General features: G+C 38.5%; 1 protein-coding gene across 1 annotated transcript in view; it reads left to right on the top strand.

The window, feature by feature from the left end:
- DIP2C (disco interacting protein 2 homolog C) overlaps positions 1-22316 on the top strand; it is a 307926-nt gene that overhangs the window by 189524 nt on the left and 96086 nt on the right. The window contains 5 exon segments of the mRNA XM_058831787.1: positions 4346-4471; positions 5297-5506; positions 11446-11577; positions 12915-13034; positions 13948-14145. Coding sequence (XP_058687770.1) covers positions 4346-4471; positions 5297-5506; positions 11446-11577; positions 12915-13034; positions 13948-14145 — 786 coding nt within the window.

Raw genomic sequence — 22316 nt, 5'->3', positions numbered from 1 at the left:
ATTGGGTTCAATGTGTGCTTGGCCAAGATAAAACAGTGGAGGACAATAGCAGATAAGTCACTATGCCTTAGTTCCTACTGCTGTAGAGAGAGGTAATGATATTTTATTCTATGCTCTAGATTTTCTGTTAAGACATTCTTGTGGAAAAGGCAGGTGGAAGAGTAAAATTATATTTTTACCTATAGGTCAGGATCTGTAGTAATTTTATCAGCTGTAACAGTGTAGTTAGAATGTCGCATGAAAGAACATTTTGCCTAAAAGCATGATTTTTCCACTTAGAGATTGGACTTTCGCAGAAGGCTTGAGTGCAATTACATCAAATACATTATTTCTGTTTGAAACTGTATCAGAAGTTTATAGTAGGTGAGAAATTACAGCAAGCAACAGTAGACAGAAGAAGTGTTCTTTTCATGTTTTTTTTTTAATGCAGGCATTTCTGTGTGTTGTTTCACAAGTTTTCATACTTGAAACATTTTTTTTCAGGAAAAATTAATGAGAAATCTGTGTTTTCTAGCAATATTCAATCATAGTATGATGAATTCAGTTAGTATGAGCATTCCAGGGTAGATTTAGAAGGAATTCAGACACTTTTGTCAGACCTGTAACACAGGGGCATCACCCTACCAGAGATGGCTTGAACTTCTAATGTGATGTTCCTGATGATGCTGTGTGTGATGTGTGGAGAATACAAACTGCTTTGTGATGAGGGGATTTGGGGGGGATAGTTTCCTGTCCCAAAGGAACTTGGATATGTCTTTGTGTTTTGTCCTAACGTGCATCGCAAATGTGTTTTCCTTTCTTAAGAGAATAAGTAGGGTCCAGTTCCTCTTGTATAAATTCCTGTTGCAAGTCTCCTTGTATTTTTTCAGTAGCAGTTAGGGACAGCTTTGAGGAAGCAGTGAATTACATACAATATGATGGACACCCGTCTTTGACCAAGGTAAATAGAAAGAGCTACCACACTCCTGTTTAAATTCATGAGAAGCAGATTATCAGGGATACTGGAGATGAATATGTGTTTCAACTTGGATTTAAATCCATGCTTCACTGAAGTACAATAAAAGATTATTAGTTGCATTTTGGTTAACGTTCCTTGTGCTACATAAACAAAGTTGGTTTGTAGACCAGAAAAGCAAAGCTAAAACCTACAGAAAAGCAAAGTATGAGTATGCAGAGTGCATATCTGAAGCTGATATTTGTTGGGAACTAACCTCATTGCTGTTTCTTTCTTGCTGTGGTTGCAGGGTAGATATTGTAACCCATGAGTTGCTCTCAAGTGTAATTCTGAAGTATCGGTCTGGCTTTCCCTCGCCTCTCTGATTTCTCAGTACATTGGGTCTTGGTCTTGAGGCATGAAGGGCTTGAAGGCTGTTCCTTAGTGTAACCAAGTCCCACTCTGTACAATACTGCCAGACAGATTAAGAGCATCTTCAAAACCTACCAACAGGCTTTCATTCATTCTTCAAAAGGAAGACAATACAATCTATATGGGTTGTTACTCATGCTTTACCTAATCCTTAGCCATTCTTTATATGCCTAGAGAAATTTTGTTTAGCCAAGAGTTTTATTCCTGAGAGAGAACATTGTGAAAAGATTTTTCACCCAAGCTTGACTGTTTATGCTGCATTTTATTCCTCTCACCCTAAAACCCTGTAAACTCTTGTTGATGGTCCCTGGATCATCTCTGGATTATCTGTCCTCAGGATTTTCTAGACATGTGTCCCGGGGTTTTTGGTAGCTTCCACAGTCTGAGTAATGCCTTCTAAATATTTGAGCTTGCAGGCTGGGCTGGGAGCAGGTGTGCGTGTTCCTTCTTCCCAGTCAGCTTCCCTCTTGTTTATTTAGAGTTTCTTGTCTTTAACATTGTTTATCTTTCCTGTGAGGTTTTGGGTTTTTTTCCTTTTAGCAATCTATAGTGTGGTTTATTCCATGGTAGCCCATTACAAATAAACTTATCAAGAATGTGCCTTATTGAGAAAACAATTCAATTCCTAGACTCCTGTGGACTCATTTGAAAATTAAAACCCTGCAGAGTGTTTTTAATTAAGCTGATGAGTCCACTTTCTTATATCAAAACAACATCAAAAAAGAAATCAAAGAATTCACAAGTTCTGATTCAGTGTCCAGCTGTCACTAAGCATTTTAATGATTTTCTGTCAGCTGTCCTCCTTTAAAAAAATTTGGCAGAATTTCTTCTCCCTCCTGACACAGTTAAAAAACAATCCCATGTACAATAATTATGAATAGTCCTTCCTGTGTTGATCAGCAAAATTTATTTTCTTCCAAAATTTTTTATTTTTCCAAAAATTGCTGTAGAGTGTTGGTTTCTTGAGCTTTTGTAAAGGAAAAGCTCTTTTTTTTTTACTACTTGATAACTAATTGCTGTTCTTTGAAGGAAATTTGAAGAATTTCCCCTCTTTAACAGATATGAAACTATTAGGTTGCATGTTCAGTCCTGTGTACCTTAATGACACTGGTGTGAAGTGAGCAGGTAGGAATTTATCTTGGGGTCATGCTGTTAGGTAAGACTTACATTGTTTATTTTCATCGTCTGATACCTTTCCCATAAATTTTCTAATACTTTTCACATAAACTTTTCATCAGTTTATAATTATAAGAAAGACCTTAAACTTTCTGCTTAAAAATAATGACTTGACATGAGAGAAATTGCTCTCTGGGTTGATGATAACATTTGTCTTCCTTCATTTTGGTCCATCAGCTACATGGCTCTTTTATCTTTTGAGAATGGTTTTCTAGGTTTGCTGTTTGCTTTTCTTTGCTGATATTCCCATCCTCTTCATGATTTAAAACAAAAGAAAAGAAAACAACTCACAGAAGCAGCTGTTAATGTTCTTTTTCTTACTTTTCCCTGTTGTACTTCTACTGAGAGGTGCTTAAACCCTGGCAGAAGATAGGAAACACCATTATTGGAAGTGAGACACTGCAGCTTATCAGCAGTTTATCAGCTAATGCTTCTAGTCATCCTTCCAGGTTGTTACACACAAATTACTTACCTAAATCTGATTCAACCAACACTTCTTTAAATAAGGATATACATATATATATGTATATATATATATACACTCTTGCCTTTTGTGTTGCTTTATTTGGGGCACATTGCCTGTTGAAAGCTGCCACCACGTCTGTAGGGAGTAGGATAATGATAGCATGCTGCCAGCCCAGCCTGTGAGGGTGGTCTTTGGTCTTCCAGGAGATGCAGCAGAAGTGGGATCACTCTGGATTAGACCTGATTCACTCTGCTCCTGATCCACAAATGGGAACAACTAAACTATGCACACAAATTGCTGTATTTTCTACAGCTGACCAGTAGCAACTGGTTAAAAGGCAAGATGTCAGATGTTATATGCCAATATATGCCAACTTCTTTACACAAGGATCTCCTGCTGGCTGCCATGTCTTTTGCATACATTTACCCCATGTGAGTCTTGTCCCAAATTGATAGAAATATGCAGACAATCAGTACAAGGTAGTAAACTAAAAGCAGACATATTTCAATATGTAGTTATGGTAGTAATTAAAAAATGAACAAAGAATAAAGTAATTACCAAAAAGACACAGCTTTTAAACATGATAAATGGCCTTTTTCAAATTTTGGGAGGCAGGCAGCTATAAATACTGGGAAAGATAGAGAAGCTGTTCACCTCCCCAAGGAGAAGGGATCTGTTTGGTACTGTGGAGTGGGCTGGTGTGAGCTGTGTGCAGCACCTGCCTGCAAAGCACCAGATCTGTGCTTAGGGTGTTTTTTTCCTCATTCCACCTCAGGCCAGCCCTACATAGTACTTATTTTTCTGTGAATAATGCCAAGTGACAGTGCCAGGAAAAGGATTTGGGAATGAGGGACCTGTTGCCATTTCTGTTGAGACATTTTACATTCCTTTTGCCCTTCAAGCAAATGTTCCTGTTCACTTACTCTGTGTGACTTTTGTGTAAATTGGAAACTTTATCCATTTAAAAAATGGACAATGTTAATACACCACAGTTCCACTGAAAACAGCAATGGTCACTGAAGTAGCAGCTCCTGGTTAAACAGAGGTTTGCTCTGGGGAAGTGATGTTTTTGCTCTTCAAATACTGCAGCACTGTTCTGGGAATATCATACAGCTCAAAGGGCTTGTTTGTTAGTACAGCACTTTTCACTGTAGCTGCTTTTTCTACAGTGAGGAGATTTGCAGTTCCTCTGAGATCCTGTGTGTTCCTGGCCTCCCATCACGGGATGTGCCTTGTCAGCCCAGCTGGCACATGCACGAGTCTGTGCCAGGTGTGCTGGATGCACAGGGAACAGCTCCTTTCTGCCTAACTCTGGCTTCAAACCTCTTTCCTTCCAGATGTCCACACAGAAGCAGTGCAGGCAGCCCTTGCTAAACATAAAGAAAGGAAAATGGCAGTCCCCATGCCCTCAAAACGACGTTCATTGGTGGTGCAAACATCAATGGATGCCTACACACCTCCAGGTGAGTATCTCTCTATTTTTATGAGACTTTTAAAAGTGGTTCTTCGTCATTTCAGAACTGCAAATCTGTCAGCATAGATAGTAATGGAAATGTCATTTGATGCACACTGAGCTTAACTGAGGTATGTTTGAAGGGGAGGTGAACTGAGTAGTGGAAGAGTCAACAGGGACAGTTCACATGATTGCTTTGCCCTTGGTGATAACTTAGCTTGCGCTGGTCCTTTTGGACTTACAAGGACCTAGCTATGGTCAGCTTGTCATATTTTATGGTAGCCAAAGTTCCTTTCAGTTTTCTGGTTTATTCCATAGCAATGTAATGTAACATTGTCTTAGCATTTAGTTGTGCCATTCCTTTTCAAGTCTATCTGCTCTTTTATCTACTACACTGTGAAAATACCCCATATCTCATGCTTCTCATGCTCACTGAGTCCAGCTGAGACCCCCATTTCACTGAAGACTGGACTTTGTACAATTGGAAAAGTGTCTCACAGCCTTTGTGGAGTGAGCTTGGGAAAGTTTTTTTTTATATCCTCTGCTGGCTGGAGATCTTCAGAAGATTCTGTGTTTAATATTGTAAAGGAAGACTTTAATTATCTTTTTTTTTTGTACAGTAATACACATGCCATGACCTTAGAGCAGGAGAGGTGCATAGTTATCAACTGACTTGTTTCAGGGCTTTCAGTACTGTACCTTTCTCATTATGCTTGCCTACCTTCCTGAGATTTTCTTAACGACACTTTCTTGAGATTTTTGATATGAATATGAGTTATTTCTATTAAGAAAACCCTGGAGCACTGCAAGTTAACAAGCTGTTTTTAATTACTAGATACTTCTTCTGGTTCAGAAGATGAAGGCTCCGTACAGGGCGACTCCCAGGGAACTCCCACCTCAAGCCAGGGGAGTATAAACATGGAACATTGGATCAGTCAAGCGATCCATGGCTCCACCACATCAACCACTTCCTCCTCCTCAACACAAAGTGGAGGCAGTGGAGCTGCACACAGACTAGCTGATGTTATGGCTCAAACACATATAGGTCAGTATACAGATGTGTTTAATGTGTCCAGTTTAACATGAATTTTGACTCTCATTCAGCTGATGCTGCTATATGAAGTCTTACAAAAGTCTTTCCTGTGCTTCTTCTTTGGTTTTTAATATTTATATATATATAACATGGAGGAACAGTCCTATGTTCCTGTTTCAAGAGAGGAAAAAAGTAGCACTTTTGATTTGGGGGTAAGCTTATATTGTGACAAATCGGATCTAGCTATTGGTTACCAAATACCTTAAAATGTACAATTGCATGGCTTTCATTACTTGGCACTATAAAGGTCTCTGTAGAATTCATCAGTAAGGAAAATCAGTGCATGCATCATTAGGGATTGCTTGCATACGAGTTTCCCCCACTGCTGCACCACTTTTAATTACATAGCTTGAATGATTTTTGATAATGCTGTTAACAGTAGACTTCTTAAACATATTTTTTTCTGCCCTTAATTGAATTTAGAATGCTTGAACTGGGATATCTAGCGATCATACTCCGTGGGAGAGATCATTATATAGCATCAGAGAAGGGAGCTATTATTATTAATGGTTTGTTTATTTCCTTTGGAAAGATCCTAGGAAGTCAAAGCTTTCTTTCCATTAGGGCTAAGCTTCACAGACATTATTTCTGAATGTTGTGCCATTGACACTGGTCTTTATTAACATGAGGCAGCTATTTGATTGGATATGTGGAAAGCAACTCTTGGTTTCCATTCACTCTTCAGCTGCTTATCATACAAGGCCTCTGCTTTGGGTATGTTCTTGCTGGGCTCTGTATTTTGGTCTCTTGCTGAAAACTGTTGCAGTCTTTGTTGGAATAGATAAAGTGATCTTACTACTGTCTTGCTACAGTTTTGTGTGACTGTTCTTCACCTGACACTTCCTTTTCAAATATATGTAATGAGATATATGAAAGCATCTTCAGAGCTCCTGATTTTATGTGCTGGATTGGGAATACAAATCCCTTGGTTTTTGCTATGAGTATAGCTTGATGTAACACCTGTATTTTCACATCATGATCTGGAACTGCTGAATTGCAGTCATGGGAAGAACTTGTATTGTATTCATAAATTCATGCTAAATGAATGCTTAGAACCTGGTTTTAGAAACACATACATTTGGAACACATTAATCATTGCATTTGATTATTTTCTGTGACTTCATCTTGAAATGCTACAGGAAATTATAGCATAGAGAATTAAATTTATCCAAACTCTGAAAGGTTGCATTACTCACACACAAAGTCTTAATGTGTCTTTAAATATAGCTTCTTTATAATTTGACATTTTAGTTATTTTAAATCTGGCACAGTAAATCTTTTATAATCACTGAGTTTGTGGTAAATAATACAGCATTTATGGAGCTAAATTAAGATGGCACTATTCTGCACAAGAGGGAAACTACTATTTCTTATGTGTGTTTTATTGTGCCTTGTTGACTAGAAGGATGTTGCCTTTGAAGGAAGCAGTTGAGCTTACCTCAGTGTATGCATATTTTCATTTATTCTGACAATAAGATGCCTTAAATTGCATCTCTTCTTGGACAGTAGTTGAAGTGTAGTAATGTAAAGGTCATTTGGGCACAAAATACAAATGATGAGACTGGGACCTTATGGTTGTTATCAGTCATTGCTAAAATCTGTAAGAGAAAATGAAGTAAGAGAAGCTTCATAGTTGATAACTGTAATATGTATTCTTCATGGGGGTGAGCTGCATTCTTTAAGAATTTGAAATTAAATTGCTATTTTGTTTCTTTCCAATCCAAGAAGGTAGATTTTTCATTTAAATGTATTCTAAGAGGTAATAGAATTGGAGTATCTCTACAGAAAGCCTGGTTCTTTCCAAGGCAGTGGGCCAGTGATGGTAGATGAATAATAATCTTTGGTTAGGAGAGAAGATGAGAGAGAAGAGTAATCCTGTTCCTTAAGGCTCCTCAGCCATCAGAGACAGTTTGTTCTTGGTCACAAAGAACATATGTTACCATGGCTTGATGTTTGTTTGGTCCAGGGAGTTGTTCTCCAGAGACAGACCAGCCTTCAAGAGAGAAATTAACTGTATATATGTAAGGCCATATTCTGAAGGTGCCAGTTTTGATAAATACAAATTCAAGGTGCATTGGGGATGACCTTAATGATAACCCAAAAAAACCCTCCATTCTGATATCCACTAGGATTTTACCTCCTGAGTGCATTACAGAATGAAAGGGAGATTATTTTCAGTTTGAGTATACTAATGCAGTCCTGAGAAGGGATTTGATAAAAAGCTATGGCTATAATATAATCAGTTATCTTTGTGAATCATTTGGATAATTTGCATAAACTATGATATGCTTTTGATGTTATACTGTTCATTTAATTTGACTGCTGCTTTATTTTGGCCAAAGTTCTAGTTTGGGATAGATATAATTTAAATATTTATTCTCAGCTTTAAGATGTTCAGGAGTCTGCATTAAGCTATAGGCAAAACCTTTACTTTAGCATAGGTATCACAGTGTTGTAATACTTGATACTTGTAATACTGTGTTCAGTAATTCTTGAATTTAGAGGTCAAACCACTGAAATCTGTAAAAAATATCTGATGTTCTGACCATTTGTTGCGTGAGTACTGTGCACATTTCTAAGATCTTCAAGCTTTCTTGTTTTGGTATTACATGGTTTGAATTTCTATGTATATAAAAACCAGGGACAGAAAGCACACCCCAAAGCTCACAAAGGTCATGCAGTGAAATTTACACAAGGCTTCCCTATCTTTGTAAATCTATATAAAATTAATCATCTCACTTCAAAGTTTTGATCCTATAGGTGCATTTGATGTTTCCTTCATATGCTTCAAATATGTTTCTGTTTGAAAATCAAAGGCTTCTATCCACATTAAAGACTACATAGATTGCTAATCAAATAAATAGAAAACCATGTGCCATAAGCATGGCTGATAGTTTTCAGACAACTTGGAAATTCTTGTGTTCTGAGGGGGAATGTTAATTTATACAGGAGACTAGTTTAAAATACAATGTCACCTGGACATCAATACAAGAAAAATCCAGCTAATGGAAAAAGCTGCATCTCTGACTCTGGACTCCTCTTCCCTAACAACCAGAAGAGCCAGCTTATTTGGGAGTAAAAGCTGTATTTTCTTCAAGTACAGTGTTGCAGGAATGCTTTTTGAGTTCCTGGAGACTTTTCAAATACTTGGTGCTTATGTGAACTTCCAAACCTCCACTGAAAGTATTCCTCCACTTCTTTGCTTCTCCTCAGACATGGGGCTTTGTCAGTGCGTGTGCTTTATCCCTGCATGAATGTGCTCTGCTTTTTTGGAACTTTCTGATCTTCATGAAATGGGGTAAATGATGTTGCTCCAGTGGCAGAAATGAAGGGAGCCTTAACTGGAAACAGCTGTTCTGTCTGTGATCTCCTAATGCAAGGATATTGGAAGAGATGGGAATAGGTGGTGACTCAAATATGTATGTTTGATGGAGGAAGTGCTTTGAAGTCATGCAGCTGTCAGGTTCTACTTTTTAGTGAACAGATGTGTCAGGATTATGATTCTTAATGAAACCCCAAACAATTCTTCAAGTTACCTGACATAAGATCAAGCAACTCTCTACAGATTGTGTCCATAGCCAAAGTTTGGATTGACTGTTCTATACCAAAAAAAAAGGGTGCATTTCACATAACATAACAATTATCTTTTCTTTTAGAAGTCATTGGACCAAATCTTTGTATGATTTTCATTTCTCCAAGCCTGACTCTGAGATGTTAACTGAGCAAAGATTTGTAAATCTATGAATGGATGAAACTTAGCACTGTAGATACTGCCGTGATAAGACATCTGTTAAGCAGATACTATAAACGAACACATCAAGACAAACCTTAGAATTCCTCTTCTTCTGGATAAAAGTAAATATCAGCTGGACAGCCAGAGCACTAGAACTTCTTGACTGAACTGTGGTGGCAACCTTGGGAAGAGAGTTTCTTTAAGGCAACTTCAAGTGCAAATACTGTTTGTTCAAAAGGAAAGCCTTTTACAAAGAAGCAAGACTCTTGTTATGTTCTTTCCCCCTGCTCAGCACCATGTGTAACAAAGAATAATTTGGTTTTAAGCATAGAGTTCTGAAGGAAGCCATCCCTGCTCATGTATCTTCTGCCCCATGCATTAAAAAAAAAAAATTAAAGAAAAATCTTTAACTCCACTTCACTTTGCCTTGTAAAGTCTAAAAGATGGAAATACTTCACTGTAAAGATGTAAGCAAATACAGCTCACTTTAAAAATACTTTCTCATGTTAGTAATAGCTGACTAAGTACAATTATTTTCTTAGTCATGATCTCCCATATGCATAGCAAAACTGCATTATAAGTAAAGAGAAAAAGATAAACATCAGCATTTTTAATTGACTTAGTTATTGAGTAATACAATCACGATCTATAAAAAGCTCTTGCCACTTAACAGGAAAGGGCAAAAAATTGTGCTGAGTCTAAAATAATTTGTAATGACAAGAAATTTAAAATGAAGACATTATTCAAGTAATTACTAGCATAAGCTTCATTGTTCAATCTGTTGTACTTCAGTTGGTCACTTATAGCACAATAGAAGGTGTTTGTTTCAGTAAAATTGTAACAATGGATGTGATCAGAAACAAAAGCTCCAGCTGGACGCTTATAAATGTTAGATATCATCTATTAGCATCCTTTTCCTGTATGTGTAGCAAAAACAATTAAGTTTTCTGTGTTGATGGTGCATAAATTTGGGACTGAATGCACAAGAATCACAGTGTTTCAAAGTTCAAAACTCATAAAAATGACAGTGCTTTAAAATTATATTTGAGATTAAATTTACTGTAGAAGTTGGTGTTCTAGTTCTTAGAGCACCATAATGCTTAAAGATAAGGTTTAGTAAGAAGCACATCTTCAAAAAGGTATTGGAATGCAGTGACATTTTTCCAGAATTTTTGCATTTTGAAAGACTCTTACCCTATTGTTAAATAGAATGCATTTCTCTTCACTTCCATGGCAGCAGAATGAAGACCTGCCTTCTTTTGTAACTTAGAGGCTGCTGGGGATCATTTATGTCAATTGAAAGAGAAGTTGTTATTTGCTTGTGGCATTTATCTCCATCTAATCTAATGTGGATAAAAACCTGAAAAAAATTATGGGACAACCTATAAAAAGAGTACAAATATGTAGGAAATACAGACTCAGACTTGAAAACATGGGAAGATGAACTGTGGTAGCATGCTGAGTTATCAGGCCATGAAAGAGAAAGATTATCTCTGTGGAATTGTTCAGCAGTGCTGGCATGAGTCAGACCAAATCGTGTTTGCCTTCTGGAAGGCAAGGCTTTGTTATGCGGAAGAATTGAAATATCTCTGTCTAAAAATAGTAGACAAGCAAGTGTCCATGATGAATGCAAAGTTCATGTTTCTTTACATTTTATTTCTTGCCTCTGATTTCCAAACGTGCTATGATTGACTTATTTCCTTTCTTAACTAAAACTGACATATTCAAAATACAGAGGTTATAAAAGTGATATGCATTGGCACTTGCAAGTGATTGACAACGTGCTGTGTTCTTTTTACTTAGAAAAACTAACACAATAATCCATGAGAAGTGTATTTGTCTGGGTCTTTTCTATTTGCAGATGTCCACAAGCTTTAAGTAAAATCAGATGTCAGTGAAGAACCTACAACCTAATTCTCTAATTCTTTTAGCCTATTGCTTATGTGGTTGCAGATACACAGCCCTGTTTTAATCAGTGCAAACTTTATTTACTAAAATTATATTACACATTATAGTTCAGTATAATAATTTTGTGCATTAACTCCTGTTCATATGCTGGGGAAAAAACCCTCAAATGGTCTCCTTTCCTCTGCCTTTTGCTTTTCTGCCCTTTGACGTTAGAGGTACACGGTTAAACCTTTTAACTTACTTTTCACAGAAAATCATTCTGCCCCTCCAGATGTTACCACTTACACCTCAGAACACTCAATACAAGTAGAAAGACCACAAGGATCAACGGCACGGGTGGCACCAAAGTATGGCAATGCTGAGCTTATGGAGACTGGTGATGGTATGTCACAAAGCAGAACCGGGGTTATTTTGAGTATCCTGACCTTTTTAGTGGTTACTGTATGCATCTGCTCTTGTTTTTTGGGTGTTCTTTGTGTTTTTTTCCCCAGGCACTTTCACTTGTAAACACAAAGTTTCAGCACCTTTACAGTTCTAAAATAATGAATAATATCAATGAAGATAACATAGAGAAATATTTCTTAATCAGCAAAGCTGACTCCCCATAGAAACTGGCAAAAACTCCCAGAGAATCTCTTTAGATTTGCCATTCTCATGCTGCCTGGTTACAGCTAGTCTGTTTTTTTAAAAAGCAAAGAATGTAATGTGCTAGGATGGCTACAGCTTGAAAATTGACATGTTTTAAGTTTTATTCTCTGAGATTTTTTTGAATTTTTTTTTTGAAAAACAGTTATTTGTAAACCCTTCCTTATTTACTGCTCCTCTTTTCTTAAAACTTACCAAATAATATTTCAGCCAGCATGGAATTGTTGACCAAGTGTACTGCATCTAAACTTAGTAGCTTCAGCTCTAAATACCACTTGGTAAAAGCTTTGGAGCCAACCTTATGGAAGGGTAAGAATTTGAAATTCCTGCAATGCAGTGACAGAAATCTATTAGTTGAGGAACAGATGACATGCACAATGGAGAGGTTTTACACTCAACTAGAGAAAAGCAAGGGGGAGGTGATTGATGGGACTATATTATAAGAATGCCCCTTGCCCAGGCTGCCACTCAGAGCTGTGTTTTCCAAAGTGCTGTATGGGCAAGCATGCTCTCTTTGGAGATTGCTGGCTGGTGGGATTGATTGGCTGTAGGGATGTTCAGAGAGTACAGGGGCATGCTGAAGTAATACAAAGACATGAACCATATTTAAGATGGGTACTGGACAGATGTCCCTTGCAGTGTAAAAATAACCCAGAATAAACGATGGGGCAGAGCCTATCACCCACACTCCTCACCAGGCTGCAGTCTAGTCAGACAATGTTGGTATGGCCAATGATCATGGGGAGGGCCAGCGCCAGTTTTCTCACTGACCATTGCTGAGGCACATTTGCTGTAGGGACATTTTTTCCATTGCACTTCTCTCCCTCAGTCTGTGTGCTGTTCCCCCTCTAATTTTGCAACCTTGATCTGACATTGTTGTATTGGTTTTATTTACCTTAGGCACCATTGTTGCTTTTTGCTTATATGTTTTGATGTTAAATACTTGAGTCACGGTATGGCATGAAACTGTAGTTGTGGTGGCCTTGCAGTCCTCGACTTTTTCTTACCCCACTTGACATCTGGTGGTTTCAGTGTAGCTGTCGACTGATGTCTCCATTGATCCCTGTCCTGCAGGAGTACCAGTGAGCAGCAGAGTGTCAGCAAAGATTCAGCAGCTGGTCAATACACTAAAACGGCCCAAACGACCGCCATTACGAGAGTTCTTTGTAGATGACTTTGAGGAATTGTTAGAAGGTAAAATGACTGTTTTTCAAAAGGTTTGGGGATCGCTTATTAAAACTCTGTAAAATGTTTATCTCCTGCGTTGACTTTCTAGAAAGCCAAGTAAGCCCTCCCTGTACTGGCAAGTATCAAAAAAACCATTGGTGTTCAGTGGAAACTGCTGCTAGTAAGCTTGGACATAATGCTGTGGAGTCAAAAATGTCCCTTGTTTGCTCAGCTCCTGGTTCTGCTTGCAAAGAAATTACAGAAGACAGTGTAGGGAAGAGTGAGAGCATTCATTGCTTTGGAACACCAATAAAAGAAAATCTGTTAGTGAGGGAGTATATTAAATGTTTTACACATCCTTTGTGTAACAGTGAAGTATGAAAAATTAACTAAATGTAAAATAGAAACAAAGTCAATAAATGGAGCTTATTTTTAAAAAGACAATTTCTTCTTAAAATTAAGATTTGACAGGATGTGGAAATTTAAATAGTCTTCACAGGAATTTATAAGAAAACATGTAACAGAACATGACTTAAATCAATCTGTTACTTGTTAAACTACATTTTTGTCTGTAGTTCTGCAGTTCATCTCATTACTGCATTTTTTCCAGGAAAAAGTATTCTTCATCTCTCTTTAGGAATAAATAAAGGTTTACTATTTTGAAGATAAATATATGCATGCTGCTTCAGCAGTTTCTTTCCCTTCTTGTAGAACTAGTACAAGAACAAGGACTTTTCATTCCTGAGGTGCATAAATTGCTTTATCTGTGTTAAAGTTAAAAGTAAATTATTCTGTTACATTTCCCTGTTGCTTCTCAATACCTTCTTCTGTGTTACTGTTTTCAGAACATTTTGCAAAGGTAACTTATTCTCTTGATTACACAGGTGTACACAAGGTATAGAATTTACATGGTAACTGTATATCTTTTCATAATCATAAGTTCAACAGCCAGATCCAAACCAGCCAAAGCCAGAAGGAGCTCAGATGTTGGCTATGCGTGGGGAACAATTAGGTGTGGTTACAAACTGGCCGCCTTCCCTGGAAGCAGCCTTGCAGCGATGGGGGACCATCTCACCAAAAGCTCCTTGCCTAACCACTATGGATACCAATGGAAAACCACTGTATATTCTCACTTATGGTGAGCACTCTTTGGATTATTTGTGTTTTTATGTGTTCTGTTCAGTGTGTGTAGTAAATGCATAGAGTGAAAAAAGCCTTGTAATGATATACCTGTTGATGTCTGAGTTGCTGAGATGTTATAGTATGATTTACTTCAGACAGAGGAAAAGAGCTGAGTAGATACACCCATGGAATAACAGATTATAAATTGAAACCACCTTTTAAATAGAAATGTGTCCTAGGTCAGATTTGCCTGAAGATTAATGTCCAAATCCATTGCCCTTGGATATCACCCAGGCTTTGTTCTGCAAAAGCCTAACCTGGTCTACAAAATTCATCAGCTTCCTGAAGAAGTTAATAGGATTTTTTTCTTTTGTTTTACTGACATTGTAGTGTGATTTGAATTATTTCTCCTGACGGGTTAGTTGTACAACTAGCAAATGTACCCCCTTGAAATAGATTTGCTAGGATATATTTTAGTGTGACCTTTGCTATGTTCGTGTAGTTCAATGTGTACTGCCTGACAATGTATTGCAACCAAGAAAGGCCAAATAAAAATAAGCATAAGGATATCTCTGAAAAATAGCTCCCATATTACTTCTAATTTTGAGATGTTCAGGGGACATTTGGGAGATGTTCAAAGGAATTTATTATGAATGTCAGATTTTGAAAGCGAGTTGGAACATTTCCGTATGCTATTGATATGGATATAAAAAATTATTTTGCTTTTTTTATTTCTACCTTCTCAGGGACTTGGAGTTCTGTGCAGAGAATGTTATTACATGCTGTGATATAGAGGTCTGTCTGTTTTGTTCAGGGCTGAGCATTCATATCCATTCACGAGTCAGACTCAGTGATGGTCTCTGGCCAAAAAGTTGTCTGCTGCAAGTTTCGCACTGCAAATACAGTTCAAGGCTTTCAAAGCATAAGAGAACCTCTGCAATTGAGGGTCATGCATGAAACATTTTCACTTCAGGTACTTCAGAGTTAAGAAGTGACTTAATTTCAGGGGCAAACACATGATTCAACATTGATGAAGGTTCTTCTTCCTAAAGGACATTTACTTGAAAGTAGGGAAGAATTGTAAAGTTTGCAATTACATGTTTGCAGAAGTCATGTCTCTACCAAATGCTCTAAATAAATTGGACAGGAAAGGAAATTAAGCTGTTACTGAGAATCAGACCATTTTTCTGAATTTGGGATTCTGTCCAGAGAGTCTGAGCATATGTCCTGCTTTGCCTGAGGCTGTAGGGTGAGCAAATCAACCCGAGGAACATATCTGCTTGGCTCATGGAGCCACCTAGCCTGCTTCTCTGTTCTAAAATAATTCTTTCCCCTTCTGCATTGTCTGAATCTTGAGAAAAGTAAGACTAAAATTTGTGGTTTTGCACCTTTCATTTGGCAGCACTTTGGGATGTGGTTTTCCTGTTGCCTTTTAGTAGTTTCCTGAGGTCAGAAAAAAAATCTGTTCTTTTTTTTTTCTTTTTTTTGTTTTGTCTTCTTTTTATAGATAAAAGAAATTACAAACCAAACCATTTCATAGATTTGCTGAATTCTTCTCTGCTAAGTGCATTTCATGCTGGTATTCTTTTTCATAGGAATTGTTCATTCACTATTCCATAGTAGTTTCCTTAAATGAAAACTGCTTTGGAAATGTCATTAACAATACAGCCACCTGCCATTTCATTGGTAACTTTATGAATGATTTTCCTGTAGCTAGTCCACGTCCTCTGACTACAATATTTTCTAGCAATTGCAGGTATGGCAGTTTTTAACTTGAAAATTTATAGACATTAAGCCTCAAAATCATTAAAGACACTCCTACTCATGACTTTTTATCCTTGTGCATAGTTCCACTGGCCCTGGTAGTAATAAACTTTTGAAAGATGAGCTTAGCCACAGTCCTACCACATGATATTAACTCAATTGAGTTAATTGAGTGACACTCAATTTCCTCATGTGCTTGCTATGATCAGGTGGCTAAAATTTTAACTATCAACCCTGACAATTTTTAGTAGCCTCTAGTTTGTACTCCGCAGTTATTTTCAAGTTTTTTGTCAACTTAAGGAAATGCCAGGAATTTTAGTATATTTCACAAATATTCATGAATTTTAAGAATAATTCTAATTTTCCAAAGTTTTGGTTTTTGAGATGCTGTCATCACTTGCACTTCCTATTAAATTTTTTTACTTCTATGTACTGTTTTTTGCTTCAGTCTCTTCTCACACCACCTTGTCTTCGTGGGAATCCTCTTCCTTTATCCACCAACTTTCCAGTTAGGAGGAGGCTTCTCTTTGATGTCTTTGGATTTAATTCTCAGTATCTTCTCCAGTTTTTTTTGTTCCTGCATGGGTGAATTGCAGGTTTGCCTGCTTATTCCACGCTTTTTCCACCTTTCCAAGATGATTTGCAGGAGTGTCTCTGTAGCTATCAGCTAGATCAAGGCCCATCTTGAGCAGGAGTTCTAATGCTCTCAGCGCCAAGTACGTTTTACCTCCTCTTTAGTGGATTGTTGTAGACAATACTGCCTTCCCATCCATCTCTTGGGCTCTAACTAGAGTACCATACACAGCCCAGACATTTGTTTCTTTCTTCATTTTTCAGACATTCTGAGTCCAAACCTTGCAGGCTGTTTCAGGAGGAAACCTTTTCAAATGGAGGCCTTTTGTTGCATCTGCTTTGTGAAATCTCATCCCATCTGTGACCTTGGTCTCGATTCTTACACCAGGCTCTCTTCTGGCCCTGAAAAGTGCTGGCCTCTTGCATCAATCCAGGATGCTTTCCTATTTGCCCTTGGTGGTCTTGTATGCTGAAAAGGAGTTCTGAGAGTCCACAAAATTCTACTTCTCCAAAGTCCTCCTCACAGCTCCTTGGCTGTCCCTTCCAGAGACACCTTTGAGGGCTCAGACCAGAGGCCAAGCTATGATCTGCTGTGGCAGACAGTGGTGGATCAGTGTTGCAGGGACCACCTTGTGTGATATACTGGGATGGATTTCTGCCCCTCAGGGTGCTGATGTGGATATGTGTTAGTGTGGCTTTGGGTGGTGAGTGGTCTAGATCATGAAGGGCTTCTGGACTAGAAGGGGAACCAGCTCAATGAAGTTGTTCTTACAGCTGTTGCTTAAAATCATTGCTGCCCTCCCATTTCTTTGCAGGAGTTCATCAAATTTGTAATGCCTTGTATCTCCTGTCTTTTTCAGGATGTTTTTTGAGCTTCGTCTTCATAGCATGTCAGGACTGGATTTTTCCATGTGTCTCAGATTACTTTAGATATAATAAATGTCTGCAATTGCAGACTTGATCCTTTTTTTCAAGCAAGTGTTTGAAGCGGTTTGCCTCAGCTCTTGAAGTTCTTCTCAGTGCCCCAGCTGTAATCTTTATTTAATGTACTCAAAACTCTTAAATTCTTTCTGCTGAATGAAACACTATGAATATTACTTATTTCTCAAATATTTTGTTCCTCTGGGAACTTGTTTAAGTGGAGAACATCTTAGTTATTCTCAATCCCTTTATAAATCAAATCACTGAATATGCATAAATTGAAATGTCTGAGATATGGGAAGGAAATATGTCTTTATCAGGTTTTATGAGAGTCTGAACTCTGACTAGAAAAGACAATTTCTGGCTCAGACAAAGTTAATCAGAGTAGTGAGGCATCTGGTTTGGGTATTAATAATGAAGCACTTGGTGATTTCTTAGAGGAGAAAATTGAATAAAGGACAATTAAATCCTATATAGTTCTTATGATATCAGACCTACTTTTCTTACTTAAAGTGACTCTTCTAAGGAGAACCAGAAAGGCTGGAGAAAAAGTAATGGGTTGAAAGTACTTTAGCGATGAACAAGTTTTGAGCCTTCTTTTTGTAACCATTGTTAAAAACAACAAAATGAGTACCAGTTAAATTTGTCTGATTCAAAGAATCTAATTTCCTTTATCTAGCACTATCTGTAGTCATATTTTTTAAAACCATTTTCAGTAGCTCTGATGTAGTACTTCCCACATCAGATGCTCACTAGAGTCAGTAAGGCTCATAAAAAAAGCAGATGTGACTCTCTGGGCAGAGGACTATTTCTTCCATTTGGATTCTGTGGAGAAGGAAATGCTTGGCAAATGGCATTTGTTTGCAAATTGATTGCTGATTTTAAAAATAACTTTAAGCAACTGTAAACATTTCGGGGCCAAAGAGATCCTGCCTCAGCAGAGGTGATGTTGCTCATACTAGAGATATCCTGGCATACCTTAAAGGTAACTACAGGCCAAAAATAGCCAACCCCAAGCCATTTTGCACCTGGTGTGCAATGTGCACCCTTTCCTGACCTTTCAGTGAGAATATCCTAGACAAGGAATTTTCAGCAGGAGAGAGACAGATTCAAGATGCTTCTGACCAAGTAGCTGCACAACCTTATCTCTGAAATAACTCAGGACTCACAGAAGTATGAATAGTCATGGTTTAAATCCCCAGACAGATATTACTCTTATGATTGCTGAGTACTTTAAACCTTTATTTCTTTAGTAAAAAGACTGAAAATTGCTGTATTATATGATTCAGACTTCAATATCAAGCACTGTAATTAGCAAGGTTGCCTCTATTCTGACTGTGTCTGGAGTCCTTCATTCTCTGCAACAGAACATTTTTGTTCTTTTTCTTTGGATTTTTTTATCCCAAAAAACAACATTTTCATTTTCTGTTTAGGCTGGATCTAGAGAGTTCGTGAAGAAAGGACTACCAGAGTAGTAAAGCTGCAGCTATTATTTTGCAAAGCAAAAGAAAAGCCCCTTTACCTGCATAGCATTAGGAAGTTTGCCATTTACACTAGATTAAATAAATGCTCTTGTTTCTATTTAATACAAGGAATGTTCTACTGTGGTATTGAGAAAATGAATATTTGACAAAATTACTTGCAGTTAAACTTTGGCAGTCTCGCAGTTGCTGTGCACGGAGATTGGTAAGCAACTACTGGTTTGGTTTTGTGGAGTTAGTGCTGTGTGGTTCTGAAAAGTGTCCTGAAGATGATCAGGAAATTCAGTGTGGTTTGTTTTCTGAGTTTTCTCCCTGATACAGCTTTTCTATTAAAACCTTCTTTACATTCAACACAAACAATTAGTCCTTTTACAGGTTTGGAAAGGAAGAGGAAGGGGATTTACCTGTGTCATGTGGAAAACACCTAATTTTTGTTAACATATCCTTTTTTGTGTGTTTTTTAACACTTTGTGTTTTCCTTTACCTTCATAATGTGTTGCTTAACCAGATGGGACAGGGTATTATCTGCTTTCTCTTGCTAAATTTTATTGCCATCTGCGTAGACTTAAAAAAAAAGATGACTGAATAAAAAAACATAGAATTTCTGCTGTAGAGTTTATACTGCTCAACTAAATCAAAACCCCAGTGGCAGGAGAAAAAGGACTAGCTCCACATGGGTGCTAAGAGTGTTTGTCACAGCTGCCAGAAGGCGAGATGCCGTTTTCCATCCTGTCCTGCCGAGCACTTCTGCACATGTGATGTCTGCTGGATACGGCTCGGATTCACAGGCAGAGTGGTGCTTGCTGTTACTCACTGGACAGTGGGAACTCTCTGCTCAGTTTGCAAGTGTGTGAAGAACCTGAAAGGCCTCCCTGCAGAAGCGTGCTGCTAGGGCATGGGAGTCTGGCAGCAGCACTCTGGCAAAGTGACAGAAGTGGCTAAGTGAAAACCTTTAGAAGAAGATGTATTTCAGTAAATAAGCAATTATAAGTTAGGCAATGATAGATGGGCAGAAAAGCTCAGTTTCTTACCATTTCTTGGAATTATACAAGATTTTGGAAAGCAGCACCACAATTAGCAGTTCAGTGGGAGGCAGGAACAAGGCAATAAATTGTAGTAGTAACAAGGTGTGCATCAGCTGCCTGTTGTTGGGGTTTTGTTTTCCAGAATTAGCTAGGGGAGCTCTACCAGTCTGCTTTGTATGGGAAATAGTTTTGTAACCTGAAAACTGAGGGGTTATTCATGTTCTTAAACATCTAGTGCCCTTTGTCACCCACGATATGTGTGTGTGACTGCAAGTCCCAGCACTGGGTCTGCAGAGCCTGGGCCCCTTCCAGAGGGAACCCTTGTGCCTTAAACAGCACTGGACACTTCTGTAGATAACAATCCTACATTTTTAAAATGCAACAAATTGTCTAGTGAGATCAGAGCCTGAAGGCACAAATCCTGTGCTGGTGTGGTGGGTAGGAATGTTGTTTGGAAGGACACTGCTGCAGTGGGGATGGGGACAAGAATGTCAGGAGCAGGAGGGCTCACAGGGTCTGGTGTTTAGAGCAGGGAAGCAACAGTGCAGCTCCAGGCTTGGGCACCTGTGCTCTGCTGCAGGAAGGGCTGAGGGAGCTCCCTGTGGCATGCCTGGGAAAGAGGAGCTCTGGCTCTGAGCTGGGACTCACTACCAAATGAAGCTGTTGCTTGGGTTTCCTACATTCCACACCCCCCCCCCCCCATTTTCAAGGCAGCTCAACTTGAGCTTGTCTTGTTTTCAAGATGCTGAACTTGGGCTGAGGACAATGGGACATATCCCCTGTGGTAACAAACAGATTTCCTCTGGATCCCGTGTAACGAAGTGATTTATCCCTCACGAGGATGGGCCCTAAGCCCCATCTCAGAGCGAAAGCCTTGGCTGGAGCACAGCTGGCCTCCTCAGCAGGCCTCCCACTCCCGAAGCACAGATGTGCCACTGTGTGGAGGTCACGGCAAGGCCACAGCATCGGGATTTGTGGGAGAGGTTTCAGCAATCGGCTTTTTTTCACAGCACCATCTAATCTCTCAAGTTTGCAAAGGAAGAATTGCTCTGAATTGCAGCCTAGGCAGAAACGAGGAAGGAAACACTTCAAAGATTTCCTTCTTTATGACATCCTCCGTTTCTCAGAGCTGTTATCCTGCAGATGTGGAGGCCTTTGTGTTTCTCTTGGTGTCAGGTCAGGGAGGGCAAGCGGCAAAGGTGACAAAACAAACCCACGGTTCAGTCCACGTCTGGTCAGAAGTTAGTGCCCCATCCAGAAGCCACTGCTCTGGTCCTGACCATCCATACATCCATACATTCCTAGCACCAGCTTCTGGGTTACTGCTCCTTTGGTGGCCCTTTTTTAATTTACTTTTTTGGAACACAGCTATACACCCTGCTAGAGAAATTACAGTCTTCCTGTTGAACGATTGAGTTCAAAATCTGTCTGGACTTCGCTCTGCTTGCTCACGAGCGTGCCTGGGGGTCCCTGGCAGCCCACACTGGAGCAGAGTTGGCAGCAGCTGAAGGCAGGCAGAGCCTGCAAGCGTTGGAGTGACATTATAGAGTTTGTAGGGTCTTTTTGTTCCAGCCCCTTCCCAGCTGAATGCAAGCAAGCTGCTTCACTCCAGTTTTCCATAGTTTCATACTCAGAGGTACATGTGTGCCTCAGATACTTAACACAGGTTGGTATCATACCAGTAAATAGAGAAGGAAAGGGCTGTACTAACAGAGAATTTGAGTCTTTTCTGGCCACTAGAAAATATTATTGCCATGTTTGTAATGTTCAAAGTGTATTCAAACAGAAAGGTGAGCATTTAGGAAGGCAGTCTTATATTATCTGTGTCTTAGAAGATGAGACAAAATTTTGGCAATAAAAGAGCATCATGACAAAATATGTTTAAACTTATTGAAAATCTTTTAATTTTCTTAAGTTCTCTTTGTGAGAATTTAATTTTGGCATTTATCCAGAACTCTTAGGTGGAGAAGCTTGTACTGCATACCTCTGTAGGAATGCATCTAAATACTGTAATATGACTAGCTGTTAGATTTTAAAGAATATATTTGATGGCACCTGTGATAGTTGAAAAATTAGTGTGAATATGTCACAAATGTAAATTTATGACTTTTAACAGATTTAATCTTTATAGCTCAGATACAACTTTTCACAGCAGCTTCTTCAATGTCTATTTCAAATTTAAAAGTGTTTTGTGTAAAGATGGTTCTCTTTTGCAATTCAGAACTTTTGCCAGGCTTTTGATTTCCATCCTCCAATATTCTGTATCATTACTAATTGCTCTTTTAAATTTATTGCCAGTAAAGCTTTAATGTTGAAAACCTTTAGGAAAAAGAATATTTGCTTTCTTAAGCCATCCTTTTTTTTATCCTGCTCACTTGTCAAGTTCAAGTGTTAACTGTAGCAGCAGGGATGATTTAAACAAC

Source organism: Poecile atricapillus, chromosome 2 (genome assembly GCF_030490865.1).
Source record: "Poecile atricapillus isolate bPoeAtr1 chromosome 2, bPoeAtr1.hap1, whole genome shotgun sequence".
NCBI lineage: Eukaryota > Metazoa > Chordata > Aves > Passeriformes > Paridae > Poecile > Poecile atricapillus.
This window is presented reverse-complemented; position numbering and strand designations above follow the sequence as displayed.